The sequence below is a fragment of the Denticeps clupeoides genome, chromosome 20 (assembly GCF_900700375.1).
Source record: "Denticeps clupeoides chromosome 20, fDenClu1.1, whole genome shotgun sequence".
Classification (NCBI taxonomy): Eukaryota; Metazoa; Chordata; class Actinopteri; order Clupeiformes; family Denticipitidae; genus Denticeps; species Denticeps clupeoides.
This window is the reverse complement of record NC_041726.1, coordinates 15,923,168-15,943,621: the sequence shown is the minus strand read 5'-3', so window position 1 is coordinate 15,943,621 and position 20,454 is coordinate 15,923,168. Positions and strand designations below refer to the sequence as shown.

Below are 20,454 nucleotides of genomic sequence, written 5' to 3'. Positions count from 1 at the left end.
AAAAACAGTACGAAGTGAGGACTATACTTAGAACATGAATTGGTTTCTATTCACTGTACTTTTTATAGGTAGAGGTAGAATAACGCTTGGAGGAATATCCTCCCTGTTAAAATGATTATTATATTCTTTTTCCCTCAAAGTGTGCCTGTGGTAAACTGACCATATCACACAGCAACGACTAATGACATGAGCTCTTTTCTGCCGGCGGCAGCACACATCTGCCCTTTGCTGAACAGGCAGCTCGGTTTATTTCATTATAGCCATCAGTGCTTTTCTAGTTGGCTTGCTTTTGAGCTTTGTATGCCAGATGCACTTTTAGACCTGAAGCTGTCAGGCCTCAGGCACCCATTGATGGCTTTAAAAGTCTCACAGCCTCACCGGCCATTGCTTAAAGTTAAAATGAAGATAAAAATCTGTTTCAGACACCTGTTCACTTTTTGCTATTTTGTGCTGAGCTTTGGCATGAATACACTGTGACTTTTTGACACTTTGCTCCATCACAAGTCTTGAGCTTGTTTTCATGCAGAGAAAGCACTGCACGACATCCATTTGAAAATTTTCCACTTTTTCTTTCCTCCTTTTCATTGTTGTACATGAAAAGCATATTGACCAGCATATTTAATTAGATGTCACTTATGCCTGTTCACTCTGGTCTTTCAAGTCTCAGCAACAAGCACTTAGCTTTATGAGATGGTAGGTTGATCAGGGTTGTTGACCAGCAGATTTTTTTTCTCTTTCTCTCCTCTTCTTTCTTGTACCTTTGCATCCTGTCCTCCCTCATAGGTGCCCTCACTACCAATGGCATAAATGCAGACACCAGCAGTGAGATTGGCCGAGCCAAGAACTGTCTGAGTCCTGAAGACATCATTGAAAAGTACAAGGAGGCTATCTCGTACTATGGCAAGGTGAGAGACATGTCATACGTGGCTTTAATTACACCACTTGCACACTCCAGTTTCGCTCATTTGTCCACCCCATTATTAAGAACTGGAAAGAAGAACGGGAACCATCATCTTGTGGTTGGAAAAAAATGGTCATTATCAGTGATCACCGAAATGTTCGGTGAAATCAAATCATTAAAAGTGAACAGCTTAACTCTCAGTGACATTTCCACACTTAAGAGAACTAAAGGATTTGTGAATAAACAGTGATTGGTGTGGCTAATCAGGAAGGATTGGATTCTGGAGCAGTGGAAAATTGTGTAACATTGCAGAAAAAAAACAATGCCACAGTAAATGCTGTCCAAATGAAATATTTAAGTGTGTGATTAAAATTGGTATGTGTAATATAAAATTGCAATAATGATTAATATATAAACCAGCTTCATACTGGGGTCTTTTTTAGCTCTCTCTCTCATTATTGGTCTGGGAAATACGACTCCTGTCCAGGAGAAAGTGCCTAGTGTTCCACTAATACTTAATAAGTATTTAGCCCAAATTTAGCCTTGATGCAGAATTACAGGCACTTTGATCCAGTCACACAATGATATTTCCCCAGGACATCTCTTCCCCATGAGAAACAGGAGGTAACCTTTCCCCTTATGATGACATAAGGGAAGCAATTCCAGATCTGACTATCTGAGCTGCCGCTCTCTGAACAGCGAAGCAGAATGGCCAAAGCACTCATTACACCTATCACCATTTCTACAGGACCACAGACAGGCTAGGGGAACTAATGTTAAATAATCTCATAAAGGGAACTTTTCATGTCATGGAACTTTTTAAACTCTGAAATCAGCACTTCTTGCTGCCTCCACAAGAGGACACTATGCATCTTAACATCAGTAATGCTTAGCATTTTCGTCGATTGACTTCACTTTCTCACAAAACTGAGGGACAAAGACCATGAATTGAAACACACGCAAAAACATAATCATACTATTGATTAACACTTGTGAGGCAGTAAACATATGTGTGTGACTGGTGTTTTTAATGAGTATGGGAAGCTGTGTTCACCTCACTAATTGCATTTTTTTTGCATTGGCCTGTCATCTTGTGCCCTTCTTGTACAGGCCATTTATACAATGTTAAATTAGCCCCCTGATTCCGGAACATTCACATATTAATTGGATTTTAATTAGCAGCTACAATGGCTTGGCCATTAGTTGTAGTCCTAAAGAGGGTTGTGGACCTTAACATTTATTGTTCATCTAGTTGATAATAAAAATCCTGTCTATTGTGTGTGGATTGCAAAAAAAACCCATTATGCATACTAAAACCAAAAAATAATACCCATTGATATTTATACACATACAAATCTACTTCATTGTTCTTTAAATAAAAGATTGAGATTTTTTTTTTTTTTTTTTTACATTTCTTTTCAATTGTTTTTGTTAGACAATGATGTCTGGAATTATCATTATTACCTCTACTGTTTATTGATTTCATTAGATTTTGATTTCAGGGTTGATTTATTATTTTGCTGTCACAGTTGCTTGTTTGATAAGTTTTGATTCACTCTGTCTAGTATAGGAATTCATGTGTTATCTCTCTGCTTTTGGAATGTTTAGTATCTCCTCGTCTTAGGCTGAAGCATGACTAAACTCATCACCCGTTTATCTTCAAGACTGGTGCATTTAGCAGCTTTTTTGCGCCCTGCTGAGGTTTGAGTGGATAAAGTGTCAACCTCTGGTAAAGGCAACACTAATGATCTGTGGGGATGTGAGGAAAAATAAACTTTTATTGGGCCAATCAACTTCATGAGAGACAGTTTCCCCACTGGTTGTAATGAACCTTATTTAATGTTTATTGTCTATTTAGCAAGTGCATGTGCAAGTGCATGCTTTTCCAAATATGTCAACCAAAATTATTTCCATAGAGTACGATTCACTGCCTGTCCAAACTGCATGCGTTAAAGGTTTTATTTTGCTGTGGATGGTGTGTCTATGGTCTGACAGTGTTGAGTGTTGGCCTTATATCTGTGATCATAATCATAGAAGGACAATTGTGCCTTGCTCTTGGCTGCAGTTAAATTGATGCACGTAGATACACCTTCACTAGCATTCAAGTTTTCTGTTTTGTCTACTTACTGTTCTGTATACACTTATGGCCCTGTTCATGATAACAATGATTACATGATACTGATTGTTCTCTTATTCATTATGTCTTGCTGGACAATTGTTCACAATGCAATACTGCAAAGTACAGTCTACATTATTGCTGCATATTGATTTTTCCTCTGCCCATAGTGTAAATTTGTGTGTACTGTTATGTGTTTTGTGTCAGTATAAGAATGCTGGGGTGATTGAGTTGGAGGCCTGTGTAAAAGCGGTGAGGGTGCTGGCCATTCAGAAAAGGGCCATGGAAGCCTCAGAGTTCCTGCAGAACGCCGTTTACATCAACCTGGGCCAGGTTAGCATCTTTCACTTTTTCTGGCACACATCCTCTGCCATCTCAGACACCTCCTGCTTCATTTGCAGAATCTACTTTGTTAATTCATTCAAAAGCCACTGACAAATGAGTATGTGTGCTCAGGGGGGGACACAAACACAAAGGGGACATATAACTGAAATTAAGACAGCATCTGAACACTCAGCTTTTTAGTTTGACTACCATCTTTTACTGACTTGCTAATAAGGTTACATGAGTTCTTGATTTTTTGCAGAATGGGTTTCTATCTTTCTGGCTTATGTTAGTAATAAAAAAGGCCAAGAAAAAAAGCTGTTTCACTTCTCTCCAGCTGTCAGAAGAAGAGAAGATCCAACGCTACAGTGTCCTATCAGAGCTCTATGACCTCATTGGCTTCCACCGCAAATCGGCCTTCTTCAAGCGAGTGGCCGCTATGCAGTGTGTGGCCCCTACTATCCCTGAGCCAGGTTGGAGAGCTTGCTACAAGCTGCTTTTGGAAACCCTGCCTGGTTACTGCTTGTCCCTGGATCCCAAAGACTTCAGCAAAGGTATGCTGTCTGTGACAATCAGGTTCTTGCAAGCTTTCAGTCTCTGAAGTGGGCGCATCCAGTACTGCTCGCTTGGTCCCCTCCATCGCTAAAGGTAAAAGGAAGACATTCATCTAGACTCTTCTCTGTCTTGGCCCCTCGGTGGTGGAATGAATATTTAGACTAACTTGTAACCTTCTTATTGTCTAACTTGTGTACAGAATCTACAATGAGTGAATAAAAATGTTGTATTCATAGTTGGGGTCCTAATGAACCAGAACTGATCACTTCATCGATGGTAACTAGAGAGCACGTTGTAAGTCGCTCTGGATAAGGGCGTCTGCCAAATGCCTTAAATGTAAATGTAATTAAACCATGGAATAGGTCTGTGTTTCACAATTGCTCTTGGATAACCTGGACCACCCAATTAGAAAAGGTTGAAGAGAAAATTTAAATCTGGATTTTTAAAAGCATTAATTTTCAGAATTGGTAAACTATGGAATTAACTTTATTTGTAGGAAAACTAATGAACAGCCTTACAGGTATGACAACATTGCTAATCTTGAGTTGGTCCCGTTTTGCAAACAAAACCCCTGACCCACTGAGGCATTTGTTTCAATAGATAGGCAACATCTAGATCTCATTGTTGCGTTCCTCAATCCACTCTTGAATCATTGCCATCAGGGAATATTGTTCATGTACCAATGCAGGCACTTAAGTTATTTGCTGTGCTATGATAGTCATCTAGCTTCAAGCTATTTAGCCCTTATCAAAGTTGTTCTTGTCCATTTTTTCTGGTGCTACCATATCAACCTGGGTGGTAGTAGCCTAGTGGGTAACACACTCGCCTAAGACCCAGGTTCAAACCCTACTAATACCATTGTGTCCCTGAGCAAGACACTTAACCCTAAGTTGCTCCAGGGGGGGGACTGTCCCTGTAACTACTGATTGTAAGTCGCTCTGGATAAGGGCGTCTGCTAAATGCGGTAAATGTAAATGTAAACTTCAAGGACAAAATATTCACTTGCTGCCTAATACACCTAAACAACAACAACAACTTATTGTATAGCCAAAATTACAAAACATAAGTCTCAGTGGGCTTTTCAGACACTAATGAAATGAAACATCCTTAAATTCCATTTTCCACCCATCGGTATCTTACTGATTTATTCATTCATTCACAAGGACACTTCATAAACCTATCTGCATTTGATCTGTAAGCATATTGTTGCTTTTCCCTGCAATATTTATCCAACGCATGATTATTTGAAACATGCTCTCTCTGCTCATCCATGGGTTTCCCATCACTTCTTTTATCGCACAGAAAGACTGGAAGTAAATGCACAAGTAAATGCTCCTCTCAGCCCCATGCCGAAGATGTCCATTTGTCTCATGGGCTCCTGCCTCAAACATATTATTATTTTTTTTTTATGTTACAATAAAATAATCAGTTTTATGCAGGACTGGTCATGCAGGTATGACCAGTCCTCATCCACTCAACCAATCAACAGACATGGAAACATGGCCAGTAGCTTCCAGTAGCTTTTTGCTTCATTGGCAACCACCCTTCAATTCTACCCTGGCTCAGCTGCAACCTCAACTCAGATGAGAGAACCTGTGTGTGTGTGTGTGTGTGTGTGTGTGTGTGTGTACACAAAATAGGGAGGTATTTCTTTCCAGAAAATAAACAAATGTAGAATTGTTATTGTTCATCTTTGTGCCATTTGTGAACGATTAAATGAAAATACCCCACACTCAATCATCCCACTCCATTTTCATGTTCACAACATCAAGAGGTAAGGCCCCACAAAATTTAAGAAATGCTAGCTATGCTTCCATTGTCATGCTCATGAGATCCGCTTTACAGGTCAGAAACACTATGGACTGAAGTGATGTACTTGGCAATATCACAGACATTTTCTCATTTATGCTCCTTAAAAATCAGTATCAGGATAGGGAAATGTTAATTTGATGGTAGTCTTGCTGAAACCAGTCTTTTAATACGAACTGGCTTTCCATCTACATACAAATACATGTAGATTTGGAGACAAGCTACTCCTACATGTAGATGTTAAGTTGGAGCATGTTGGCACATCTGGTGTAGGTGCACTGTGAAGATGGAAGCAGTACTGTTTTGACATTAACAGCTAAAATCTCTCTTTTTTTTTTTTTTTCTTTGCAAAAAAGATGTCACTCAAAATGTCTTCCATAAGTCTTGTTTGTCAATACAATGCATCTCTACCACCTCTCTCCATTAGGAACCCATCACGGATGGGCAGCAGTGCAGATGCGTTTGCTACATGAGCTGGTTTATGCGTCTCGCCGCATGGGCAACCCTGGCCTGTCTGTCCGACACCTGTCTTTCCTTCTGCAGACCATGCTGGACTTCCTGTCTGACCAAGGTAATTCCCTTGCCCATTCCCGAGGTTACTTTGTGGCTGTCTCAGCCTTTTTCAGACTTTCTTCTGGTGACTTCCTGGAGTCATATTGGGATATGCAGGGATGATCAAGGGTGAGATTATATGTTAAATGTCCATATTTGCCATGAACATTCCAAGAGGTTTAGAACTGGTACAAATTGTCATGATGGCAAAGAAGTCACATTTCAAGAAATGCATTCCAAAAATTAAATTTCCACTTGTAGCACCTCCCAGTGGCCAATGTAAAGTGAAGGGATTGTCACCTCCTGATTACGGGGCCACTTCCTTAACCGCTAGGCCACCACTGCCCCCAATGAGCACAAAATTGCAAAATTTGGCAGGGGCTGGTGCCGTAGTGCCTTCCGCGTCTTCTAAATTTTGTGCAGAGCTGAGTATGTGTTAACAATTTCTGTCCATTTTTGCAAGTTGAGCAAATGTCTCTTTAACTTGTGTTTAACATTAGGACCCTTGTGATTCATTTAAGACAATTGGCGATTGGGCAAAAATCTTAGGACTAGTTTAAAAATGAACAGTTTTCAATATATGCAAATTGTGCATAAATTATATTATTTAACATTATATTGTTTAAGTGTAAATGTTAAAATATTTGTCAATTTGATATACCCAACTAAGCCTATATTTTAACATGTTGCATTTTTTTATGCTTCCTTTGCACATTTTGGCAATCATAACTGTGATAGGGTTTGAGGATGACAATCATACCCACATCCTTAGGTGGTGAGCTTCTTGGCAATACCATTGATGAGCTAGTGCCAATATAGTTATATTAGTTATTGTTATATTATTAATACATTACTTACAAAACTACACCAGACCCATGTTTCACTTAACAGTGGCCATAGAAGCACATGTAAGATTTTTATGCAATTATTTACACAACTACGTATGGTGAGGTGATTTTTGCTATTATAAGTAATCCTCTTGCTGGTGTTATGGTGAAATCTTTGTATCTACAGATTCACTGACTGAGTACACATGACACATAGAGAATCCATATGGTTTTCAAAAATTGTAAGCGTTAAAGGTCCCCAATCATGAAAATTTTGCTTTGTGAGATTATTTTAAATTAATATGAGTTTTCCTAGCCTGTGTTTGGTCCTATGGCTAGAAATGGTGATGTGTACAAAAGAGTGCTTTGGCCATTGTGCTTCACCTTTCAGAGGCTGGCAGCTATGGAATCTGGAATTTGTCCCTTTATGTCGTCATGAGGGAAAGGTTACCTCCTAGTTCCCATACATTTTCTGCCCAGAGAATTTCCCACCCTTCCCCTAAAAAAGTAACTCCCCATAATAAGGGACCTTTAAATTACAGACTTGCACCTTGCTGTGGACTTCACTTAATTGTCCACAAACGTTTTACATGAACCTCCCTCTTTCTTTCCACGCCCTGCTTTTTTTGCGAAATTAGGAATCTTCCGAGCTATCATTTTGCTGGTGGGAGTGAAAAACAAAAACCATCTATGTTCCTTCTAGTCTGTATGCATGCAATTTAGTGGGATTTTTGAAGTATGGTGGTAGTGATAGCAGTCACTGTGTGCTTTGATTTATGAAACTTACAAAAGTGAAAATAAGTAAAACAAATAAATAAATAAATCAAATCTGAGGCCATGACTGTGATGAGCAGCTCTGATCATGTGCTCTGTTGAAAAAAAATACTACTTTCTACTCTGCCTTGCCTATTCTCTTCACTCATATCCTGAACAATACATTCTGGCTCCGACTTTTGATGTTTTTGATGAAACAGGAATCATCTGAAAATGAGGACACACCGCCTAGCGAGGGGTGTGATTCTGAAAAGAATGGGTGTCTTCATATGTCTCATGCATAACAGATAATTCTGCAAGTTTATCTGTGTGTAGGTGAGAGTGATTTGAATAATGGAAAATCATGATTCACATAGATAAAAATATACAAATGTTAATATGTATTAAAATATCTATATTGTAATATATATTTACTGTTGTACATTTGAGCCTTTGAGTAAAACTGACGAATGAAACATGCCTGGACAGAAATGATGGTACCCCTGACTTAATTGTTTTACTTTTTGAGCCAATCGCTTAATTTATTGATTTGGGTTACTCTCAAGTTTGGTGATACTTCTGCACATGTGGACCGGTGCAAACTGCTCCAGCTGTCGTCAAGTTTAAGGGTGCCTTACCCAGATTTTGGCTCCGTCCGCAGATGCTCAATAGAATTTAGATCAGGGCTCATAGAAAGCTACTTTAGAATTGTCCAGGGTACAGCCATTCTGTAGTGTTTTTAGCTGTGTGTGTTTGGGTCAAAATCCTGTTGGAGGACCCATGACCTGTGACAGAGTCCAAGCATTCTGACTCTGACTGGGTAGTACTGTTTGCCCCAGAATGACCTCCAGATTTCATTGGACCTTGCACAGATTCAAGAATACCTGTGCCAGACACAGGAAAGCAGCCCCATGGTACACTTAATTTTTGCATCTCTGAACATGATGCGACTTGCCAAAAAGCTCTAGTTTTGTTGCATTCTCCCAGATGATTTGTGCTTTGTTAATTTGCATTTTGGGAATTTCCAGTCTTGCTTTTTTATGATTCGTGATATTCTTCCATTAAGTCTACTTTGCCTCAAACAGCATCTGAGGTTGCAATCTGACAGTTATATTCCTTGTTGTTGGAGTTCACCTCTAATCCCTTTGGATGTTGTTCTGGGCTCATTGGTTACCATTCATATTATCAATCACTTAAATTTTCCTATTGTGGCTAGGTCCAGGGAGGTTGGCTACAGTTTCGTGGACCATAAAATTTTGAATAACTTGTGCAATGGTTGTCACAGGAACATCAAGTTTTTTATAGCCTTTACCTTTTAACATGCTTGTCTCTTGAGATAATTCTCTCATTAGCAGTCTGTGATCTGTGTTCAGTGTGGTGTACACCATAATATCAATCAGCACAGTGGCTACTTTTCACTTTAAATAGGCTGACTGCTTGATTGGAAGCTTGAAGACACTTGATGCTAATTACAGGACACATCTTAGTTTTACTAGTTTGATTATTTTCTGTCTTTTCTAGGGTTACCGTCATTTTTGTCCAGACTGGTTTCATCAGTTTGTTCTTTAATAGAATTCTGTTGGATCACAATTCAAAATTGTTATGTATTCTTTCTGTTGTCCATTTCAAGTGATTTCTTTGACCATTGTGGGTTCTGTAATGGACGAAGACCAGCAATATTGTCTACATTCGAATATTTTGTTGGACCACATTTAGCATTGATTATGTCATTCTTTCACTGTGGCATTTTTCCGAAGACCTTCTGCAATGCTTCTGCAAAAACATTTGTTTTCATCCAGAGTTGTATTAATTTGTCTCCGAGACAGTGGGACAATTTTCTCCAGCACCAAAGGTTTTCAATAGGGTATGGACTCCATTGGCCAGTCCATTTGTGAAAATAATGTCTCATACATCTTACAAATGATGACTCCTTTAACATTCTTTCACAAGTTGAGCCTGACAGCCTGGGTATTCAGTATATTCAAGAAGTCTGGTAGTTTCATTGTCATTGTCAAATGTGGGATTTATTTTTTTTTCTTGCTCTTGATCCTCCTTACTATACCTATGGGCCACATTTGCTGTCTGCTGTTCTGTGACATTAGCATTCTCTCTGCATAGTTTCAGGACTTGACTTTGGCTTCCTAAAAATTCCCTCCTGTCTTGGACTCCCTTCCTCTTCATATAAATGATTCATAAGTCATTTGGCGTTTGTCTCCATTTATGGTCTGTCAGCAGTTGTGACTTCAGATAGAGCAGGGTAGTTCATCTTTACTGACTTTTGTCAGTTGAACAACAACTTTTCTCCCCTCTCAAAACACAACCCCCCCCCATAATGCAATGATAAAAGAAAAAAATATATGTATATACACACTAAACTATACTAACTAAAACTAAAGCTTAAATACTGTAAAGATCTCTATATGTATCTCTGTACAATGAATAGGTCAATCAGGACATAACTGGACAACATCATGTAGGATGCTTGTAAGTGGATATGTTGGATATTTCAAACAGGACACACAAGACAAACATGTGCAAAAAGAGCAGAGATATGCAAAATGAGTTGAAATGTGCAAAAATCAGGTGTATAAGGCTGAAAGTGTTGTTGAGTTTAACGGTGTTCTGGTGATGGCAGTGCATTGAGAGCTCTGACTGCTTGGAGGATGGTAGTTACAGTTCTGATGCTGCAGAACCGTCTGCCAGGCGGTAGGAGGGAGAACAGGGAGTGTGACGGGTGGTGAGAGATCTTCGGATGAGCTCGACGGATGAGGTGTTTCTCGTAAAGCTGGGAGATGGTGGAAGTGGAACCCTGATGATGTGCTCTGCTGTCTTCACTATCCGCTGCAGGGCCTTCTGCTCAGTGGCAGTGCAGTTCCCATACCAGACAGTGATGTAGCAGCAGAGAACACTCTCAATAGTCCCTCGGTAGAACGATGGGAGGAAGGAGGTTGGCCTTCTTCAGCTTCCTGAGGAAGTGTAGACGTTGCTGGGCTTTCTTGGTGGTGGAGGTGGTGTTGAGGCTCCAGGAGAGCTCGTCTGTCATGTGCACACCCAGGAATTTCAAGCTGCTGCTGATCTCAACAGCAGATCCATTGATGTGCAGTGGGGTGGGGACAGTCGGTTTGACAACCATCTCTTTGGTCATGGTGACATTGAGAGTCATGTTGTTGCTCCGGCACCAATCCACCAGATGTTTTATCTCCTCTCTGCAGGCAATTTCATTGTTGTTGGTGATGAGCCCCACTACTGTTGTGTCATCTGCGAACTTGATGTGGTTCGAACAGTCATATGTCAGCAGAGTGAACAGCAGCGGGCTGAGCAGCATCTCTGTGGGGAACCTGTGCTCAGGCTGAGTTGACTTCTTTGGCACTGGGATGATCTTTGTCATTTTTATGGCAGGTAGGTACCACAGATGAACAATGTACTGAGCGATATGTTGAAGATATCTGTGAAGATGTCTGTAAGCTGGTCAGCACTCTCCTGTAGCACCCGACCAGGAATGTTGGGTTGACTGCGGAGGGTCATCCTGACCCTCTCCCGTGGAAAGACCGAGGACCTGGTCGTTGGGAGAGGGAGTCGTTTTTCTCGATGGCTCCCTGATCTCTGCCTCAAACTGTGCAAAGAAGTCATTCACCTCATCTGGCAGGGAGGGGTGGCTGCTGCAGGCCTGAGGGGTTGATTTGTAGCCTGTGTTGGTCTGGATCCCCTGCCACATGTGCCGTGTGTCCTTTGAAGATGTGAAGTGGCTGTTGATTTTCTCTGATTAAGCTTGCTTTGCCTCCTTAATGGCCTGTGACAGGTTGGCACTGGCTGTAGAATAAGCCTTTTTGTCTTTGGACTGGAAGGCAGAGTCCCTGATTTTCACCAGATTGCGCAGCTTAGCAGAGAACCAGGGTTTGTGGTTTGGACGGGTGATGACGGTCTTCAACACACCTCAACACACTTGCTGATATGCCAGGTGACTGAGGTTGTGTACTCTTCAAAGACTGGTCATAGGTGGCTGCATCTTTAAACATCTCCCAGTCTGTGCAGTCAAAACAGTCCTGGAGCACGGAGATGGCTCCCCGGAGCCACGTTCTCACCTCTCTGATGGCTGGTCTGAACTGCTTAATGATGGGTCTGTAGGCTGGGGTGAGAAGTATGGAGATGTGGTCTGATTGTCCAAGGTCGGGGAGGGGTGTAGCCTTGTTTGGGTGAACGCAGCAATGTTGTATGTCTTCCCGGGAAGTTAGAAGCAGTCTGAGGTAGTCAAGTTTATTGTACAAAGAGTGCACATTGGAAAGGAGCAGAGACGGAACCGCGGGTCGGCTGTGGTTAGCTTTCAGCCTATCATGGATCCCAGCTCGCTTGGAGCCCGTAGGATGCCGCAGTGGTGCAGTCTTTCCAACGTATCTTCCTCAGGCTTGGTTAGATAGTGATTTCCTAGGTTGAGAAGTTATAGACTATTGTTGAGGAATTTGTCCGTGGTTCTGATGGTCATAACACGACGCCAATCACGAATGTTATAAAAAGCGCACTGTGGTCAGGACCCGGTGTGGCCGTTGCGACCTAGCACGCCGACATCTTGGTCACAACATTACTGCCTATTGACATGAGGTTTTATTTCTTTATATGCCTACTTATGTGCTCCTCCTTTTACTAGCTTACTGTGAGTATAAACGGTTGCCTGGGCAGAGTAAGGGATTTTTCTATGGCAACTTCCATTTGAGTTGTAGTTAAGTGGCATATCTGGATTGCTTGGAACCTGCTTAATTCAAACCCACACACAGTCCAGGGAAACCTTTACTAAGGATTACATTTCAAACAAATAGGAAGATTTGTATTTTAGTACTTTGTATTTCTATATATATTTTGGATTCAGAACAGCTCAGACACTGAGCACCTTCAAACGACCTTCCTATTTAAAGAATATTTAGATTAAATTGTAATTTTTTTGTTGTCAAACTTGTGTACAGAAACTACAACAGAGTGAATAAAATAGATGTATTCATTGTTGGGGTCCTAGTGAACCAGAATTGATCTCTTCATCGATGGTAACTTAAGCACGTTGTAAGTCGCTCTGGATAAGGGCATCTGCCAAATCCCGTAAATGTAAATTATTAATTTGTTATTGTTCTGTCTCACGTTGTTCAAATAAACCTGCCATTTAAATGTCAAACTGAGTAATGGACAAAATCTGCATGGAATCAAATATTTTTTCTCTATACTACCAGACACACCTACTCTGGAGGCCATTTTGAAGAATCCATTGCAAGAGACATATTTTGTATTTTTGTAGCAGGAGAAAGGAAAGTACGTTTGATGGATCCGTTTTTTCATAATTGCTTTGTTCACTATTGTCAATCAAATGTCGCTTCATGAGATGCTCATTAACATGAGTGCTCAGCATAAGCCTTCAGGAATCCATCCCTTTTGTCTTAACTGTTCAAGAGTGTGAAATGCTGCCATCACTGCTATTTTGTTGTTTATTACATTTGATCGTTCTTGGAAGTTAATTTGATAGCTCTTGTGTCTTCAGTTTGGTGCTAAACATATGACTGGTAGTGTATATCAAGGATTTTACACAGCATTGTAAACATTCCAAATGTTCATAGTGCTCTAACTTGATAGTCTTAAGTTTCTACAGGATTAAAGGTCTCCAGTTCAAACTTGTTGTTGAATATCAATATCAAAAGACACTTATCATCATTTCCTGGCAAGTACTCAAAAACCCAAGTGTTGTTAAATTTGACATGGAAGCTCTTCCATGTCAACCAGTGGTGTCTCGTGTTTTGGATGTGTAGTTAAATTGATTCCATATAAAGTTCAGGCCAAAAGTTTGGACGCACCTTCTCATTCAATGTGTTTTCTTTTTTTTCATGACCATTTACATGGGTAGATTCTCACTGAAGGCATCAAAACTATGAATGAACACATGTGGAGTTATGTACTTAACAAAAATGGGAGACCTGACCTCCACAGTCACCGGACCTGAACCCAGTCCAGATGGTTTGGGGTGAGCTGGACAGCAGAGTGAAGGCAAAGGGGTCAACAAGTGCTAAACACCTCTGGGAACCCCTTCAAGACTGTTTGAAAACCATTTCAGGTGATGACCTCTTGAAGCTCATCGAGAGAATGCCAGGAGTGTGCAAAGCAGCAACCAGAGCAAAGGGCGGCTATTTTGAAGAAACTAGAATATAAAACATGTTTTCAGTTATTTCACCTTTTTTTTGTTAAGTACATAACTCCACATGTGTTCATTCATAGTTTTGATGCCTTCAGTGAGAATCTACCCATGTAAATGAAAATAAAGAAAACACATTGAATAAGAAGGTGTGTCCAAACTTTTGGCCTGTACTGTACGTGGAATTTCGGATAAATATTAATTGCACAAATGTAATAAAATTTTATCATGTCTCCGGCTGAGGTTTACTACTGGTTATTATTCATCCTCTCAATCAAAAGATTTTTGAAGTCTGCCACACTACTGAATGCTTCATATTCTTCAACTGCATGACACACTAATAGCACTTAACAAATTATACACACATACTGCGCTCTGGGCGGGAATAGTACAACTGTTGTGTAGGGTTATGTGATGATTGCCTCACTGTTTCTGTCACAGCTCCTGTCTGGAAAACACAAGCTGCCTTGTGTCACCTCTTTTATGTCTCAGATGCTTTTTCTTTCCACTATCGCACTTTAATCAAGGCCCATAATTGAGCTGTTAGTCCTCAAGTCCATCTCTCCTTCTTTGATGTTGGACTCTGTGGGCACAGTGATTGTCTAAATCCTATATTAGCTTCTGCAGACTGTATTAGCAGAGCACCAGAAATAAGCAGAGCTTTGCGTATAGTCTGAGATTTCATTCTTCATGGTTACAGTAAATGCCAGTCAGTAATCAGTAAAATGACTGGTCAATTTTTTTTATTGGGCTCGTGTCTACTTCTGGTCTATAGTATCCATCCTTTCTGTATGAGTCACTGCTTGAAAATTTTTTTTCGGTGATTGGTAAGTGTTTTGCATGTTGTATTGATTTTCTATGATTGTTCTGCCCTCAGAGAAGAAAGAAGTGACACAGAGTCTTGAGAACTACACCTCCAAATGCCCAGGTGGGATGGAAGTAATCACTCTTCCAGATGGCCTAAAGTTCCCTCCGGTTCCCTTCACCAAGCTACCCATAGTAAGGTCAGTAACAACAAGTCAACCATGGGTTCATTCAGCATGTAGGGTTAGGTTTAGATGTTTGTTTTTTTGTTTTTTTTAAAGGAACATTTTTTTTGGAGCATCCAGCAGTAACCATATTGATGACCAGCTGATTTAATGTATTAATATTCGGTATAAACGGTATGCGTTTAAATCGCATAGCGCTACATGCGGCACGAAAATGGACACGAGCAAAGAGCGCTGCAAAAGAGGGGTGCAATGTCTAGAATCTGACCTGAGACTCATTAAAAAAAGAACATAGAAATGTACAGCCGCTCTTGTGATTTAAGGGTCTCGCTGAACTTTTGATGGTTATGCGGCTTTTCAAAATAAAAGTTCTAAATGGAAAGGTAGGTAATGATTTAATTTACATTAATGTAATTAATGTAATGTGTAAATCCATGTACATCATGCACTTTCACACTTGTCAAAGCCATAGCTATTAGGCTTAGGTTTACATTTGTTTCTAAGTGGTGGTATTATTGAGCATTTTCACTATTTATTGACTGCTATTATAACAGTTATCTGCACCCCTTCATTTTCCAACTTTAAGCTCATTACTCTTTTGGACTTTTTTTCTTTAACCCCCAGAACCCTCTTAACATACTTGTACACAATATAACACAATAACACAATTTTTCATTCACCCCATGGTATTGCAATTTGAAACTTTCTCCAATACACCTGGCCTTCTTCCCTTCCATCTGGTCTCCTGCACACAAAATAGATCAGCCATCCTTCTCTCCATCATATCAGCAACTACCAACATTCAAAGTCCCAACCCCCACTTCTTCTCTCCTACCGTTCATCCTCCCCATATGCTATGGACATGCCTGGTCTATAGGCTGGTGGTCGTTGTTAACCTGGGCTTCATGTAACACTCCCCATTTACCCTGGCTTGGGACCAGCATGAAGAAATACACTGGAATGTGCATCCATAGTGGCTGGGTTAGTTTACGACTGTTTACTGGTGAGAGAACACAATTTCATAATGCAATGATAGTTGAATTGAATAAACTTGGTTGTCATAGAATGAAAAAGGTTGTTTATTTTTTAATTTTAGTTTTACAATTCGTGTCTGAATAAAAAAAAAAAACATTAGAACTAGTTTAGGGTGGCTAAAAGAGCTCTGACTTTGGTCTTTAACATTTTAAAATTGAGACACAAGCTGGAAATTGAAGTGCAGTGCTACACTGCTGATGCAATCACTCATTATAGAACTTTCTCTGCATAATGTTAAAGATGAGCTGACTCATTTATTAACTTATAAAATGTCCCAGTCTCCCGTAATGACTTGTCCTTACTGACAGACAAAGATTTTTTTTATTTTTGGAAATCCCTTTAGGAGTCATCGAGTGCTCCAAGTTGGGTGCTTCCTGTATGAAAAACTGCATGTCAGGAATGTGACATGGATTCATTGAGGGCTAAATGCTGTGTAAAGCAAAAATGAAATGAAATTCACTGATCATCCTCAAGACATGCATCTGCTCACTCAATGAGTGGTTCCATCTCTGGCCCCTGCAAAACATGTTGTCCACCTAGTTTAATGTAAAAGGGTCTAAACACAGGAAAACTACACAGAGATGAGCTCCATGCAGGATGAAATAATGACATTTTCTATTTACGTTCACATTTGTAATTAAGCATACATGACAGCCCAGGGAACCACAGGGACACATAAGATGAATTAAAAGAATTATGAAATCCTCCAAAAGGAAATTCTTTCAGGTTGCCTGGATGTTTTCAGCATTCACAATTTTGCATATTTATCACATTTAGTAAACATGTTTTAATGTGGCTTGTTGTAAATGGCACGTGAATGATTGCTTTTTTGCATTGTTGGAGAAATGTTGTGCCTATTTTTTTTCTTCCCCCAAATATGCATAAAACAAATTGTGGCAGTCACTACACTGACTAATTTAATCATTGTGTGTCTGTCGAAACAGTTGAAACAGTGACAATGATATAGACATTGCATGATATCATTGTCTTCTCTTTTCTAGTTACCATGACTGGCACTATGTTCTACCACCACCCTGCATCTTTTCAATCTGCTCTGAGACCCAGCTTGATTCAATATGCATTTTTGCTTCCTTTCTTCCTGAAGCTTAATGGAAAACTGAACAGGACCTCATATCTGTCTAGATCAGGGGTCGGCAACCCACTCTTTCATCCTTACACTGTGGCTCACTGTGGCTTTCGAAAGTAAATAATAATTTAAGGGTATTTTATTTCTATCCATATTTGTTTTTTATCCTAGTTCAAAATTGGAAGATAATTGCGATTAAACATTAAAATGCAATATGCTTAATTTTATATCGCTCAAAATTAATCACAAATGTCGAATATTTATCAAGCTTTTCAATGCCAGGTAGGCGTGTCCACAGGGTTTGTCACCAAAGCTGTTAAAGCTTGTTAATTAAGACTTGTCTAGGTAAACATTTGTCATGCCATCAACTTTTACACACGTATTATTGTGTCCTGGCAGCATTCACCCCCACGTTGAATCTTCCTGAACCCTCAGCCCCCCCACATCTTTACATATGTAAAATTTTACAAACAACACACACTAGCCAATTTCTCTTATACAAAGTGTAAAAGTAAAAATAATATATGTCAAAAAAGAATTTTTCTTTCTCTTTTGTAGAAACCAGGTCCAGATTTGAGTTTTAAAGGTTGCCATCCCCTGGTCTAGATGTTTCCCCTTTTATCCCAGAACTGTCAGTTTTCTTGTATTTTTTTTTCCCCCTATATAAAAGAGACAGATCTTTAAACAAGTTCAAAAAGAGCGTTGTGAAGGACAGTCTTCGCCTTCACATATCATTGTTTTGTGATTATATACAGTACAGTACAGTATTGTCAGAAATACTGGACCTAGAACTTTTCTGAATATAAGCTTTCTCTTTTTACATAAAATGACTGACTACACAGTAATCCCATGGTTATTTTCATCATGCATTGCTTGTGCAAAATGACAGATCTTCCACTCGAAGACATCCCGTGAGCAGGTGCAACTTATGACTCTTTTGGCCTCCCTGGAGATTGACCAATGTTTTTACCCTTTCAGGTTTGTGAAGCTACTGAACCTGCCAGTGAGTCTTCGTCCTCACAAGGTGAAGGGGCTTCTGGGTGAGAATATGTCCAGCAAGAGTCCCTTCATCTACTCTCCCATCATCTTACACAACCGAGGGGATGAACGCTGTAAGAAAATTGGTATGTATTCAAGACTTTTCAGGACCTCTCCTGTTTTACATAACATTTTATTTTATCCAGAGTGACTTGTAATCAGAGTTACAGTGACACACCTCTCTGAGCAAGTCAGGGACGTTTTATAATTATTTCAGCCATTTTATGTAATACACATTCCTCAAAGGCAACATTAAAACAGAAATCAATGACTAATGCAGCTGATAAACTAAGACAACGTCAGTTTTTGGTGTGCAAAAAGGACTTGGCTTGTGGAAATAATAGCAATGCTATTTTATATTTACATTTATGCCATTTACCAGACACCCTTATCCAGAGCGCCTTACAATCACTAGTCACACTCAGGGTCTTGCTCAGGGATCAAATTGTATTAAGTTGGGCTTTCAACCTGTGACTTTGTGGTCTTCTGGATCACACAGAAGAGTGTTTTACTCTATAGGCTAATACTCTACAGTAGACCGCTAATACCTGTAAATTTCCAGCGTTATTGAGGCTGGACATGTCAAAGACCTTAAAGGATGCAGTCAAATGCATGTCAAATGCCACTATTAATATTAATGTTAATGATTATTTATTATCCATTCAGAGTACCTCTCTGTCTGTCAAAGGTGTTGAAATACAGCAAGCCTGACCAGTTATTTATTGCAATCTTTGTCAAGAGGCAGCAAACAAACATTTTCCTAGCCCTAAAAATGGCAATATCTATTTGGACAGACAGATGGAGTCTGTAATATTTTCAATTATTCATTGTCTATTTGTATTTCTCACCCGGCTCATAACAAACCTGCTGTCAGGATTGCCTACCAAAAGCTGTGTATTATCTTCTGCCTTTCTGTTTGGGGATTAATACCTCACCAATGATGAATTCCCAGAATCTTTTGGCACGGCCATGGATTCGGCAGTCAGTGGTGCATGGCACATGGCACACCCAAGGCTGCCTGGCAATGACTCACTGCCACCCCCTTTCTGCCAGTGAGGAAGGACACTTGTTTGCCTCACATTGCAATGACATTCATTTGAATATTTTATGGGCGATGCCTCTAAATTTGGCTGAGCTGTTAGCCACTGGCATGGAGCTTGATTTAGCACATTCGGCGTGAATATATCTGTGTGTGATTTGGCGAGCTGCTTTGATTTCCCACTTCTGGGCGAAAGCCTCAACAGATGAACTGGCATCGCAGGACACCCACTATTCTACGCTAATATTGTAGTCTTATTAAGTAAACCCAAGAATGAGTACTAGTCACAATGTAAATCTATAGATCTGGTATTTCAAATAAATAAACAAAGAGTGAATGTTAAAAGCCCAATTGGGGTCTATTTGGGTCCCCGCTCTTAATTTTTATTTAAAAAGGAGGACAACACCTCTGCTAACATGCATATATTTTTTGGGTGCCACTGGGTTCCACCTGACTAGCAAAGACCTGAGAACCACCTCCAGAGACAGGAATCAGTGAAGAAATGGTACACGGGGGAACTTCCTTCTTCCTTCTTTACTTGTGTAGTCTTCTTTTCCCTACCTGTATACCTTAATCTACATCTTCTGCTCAGCCTTTGTTCCTTCCTTCCTGCTTAGCAACATCTATTGGTCATGCATATTCTTCCCTGCCGTCCTTCATTCTTAACTTCTTTGCTTCCTCATTAGTTTCGTTTTTGTTTGTCATTTAAGGTTTTTTCTTTTTCTGTTTTTGCTGTCCTATTATAATTCTTTCAGGTTACAAGTGTTTCTCTGTTGTATGGAGACAGTTCTCTTCAGTATTTTATGTGATGAAACAGACATCTTAGTGGGAGACATAGTCTTTTAGGCTTTTGAATGTTTTTTTTTCTCTGTATTTCTTTTCTCTCCCCCATTGAGAGCTTCTTATGGCTGGCTGTTGCACTTTAGCTGTAGAATATACACCCTTTTTAAAACCCAGTTTGTCAGTTTCTATAAAGCAGATGAATGTGCAGTCATAAAAGTGTGGATTCTATAGTGGGATACTGTTCATTTTGTAATTGCTTTGAGACTCTGTTTTAAGAACTGCCAAGCCTGCTCTGATCCATTTGTACCTTGCTGGGTTGGGCAGGAGATAACTGCTTTAGCATTCCGTGCACACATCATGTGTGTGCATGTGAGCAAGAGATAAACATACAAAGATGAAAGATGCAGGGAACGTAAAATGCGTTTTGACATTTTTTCAATTATACCATGTACATTTCAGATATATTGTCACCCGCTGCCCGCT

The 20,454-nt window shown here is 39.9% G+C and overlaps 1 protein-coding gene across 9 annotated transcripts in view; it reads left to right on the top strand.

Annotated features, from left to right (window-relative positions):
* The window catches only part of trappc9 (trafficking protein particle complex subunit 9), a 154,153-nt gene that overhangs the window by 9,499 nt on the left and 124,200 nt on the right, over nt 1-20,454 (top strand). For all 9 annotated transcript variants that reach the window (XR_003743327.1, XM_028963924.1, XM_028963921.1 and 6 more), the window contains 6 exons: nt 784-905; nt 3,225-3,350; nt 3,679-3,895; nt 6,133-6,276; nt 14,878-15,004; nt 18,090-18,235. Coding sequence is in view for 8 of the 9 variants with exons in the window: in XM_028963924.1 (XP_028819757.1) it covers nt 784-905; nt 3,225-3,350; nt 3,679-3,895; nt 6,133-6,276; nt 14,878-15,004; nt 18,090-18,235 (882 nt within the window). In the remaining variant the exon portion in view is untranslated. The remainder of the gene's footprint in view (nt 1-783; nt 906-3,224; nt 3,351-3,678; nt 3,896-6,132; nt 6,277-14,877; nt 15,005-18,089; nt 18,236-20,454) is intronic.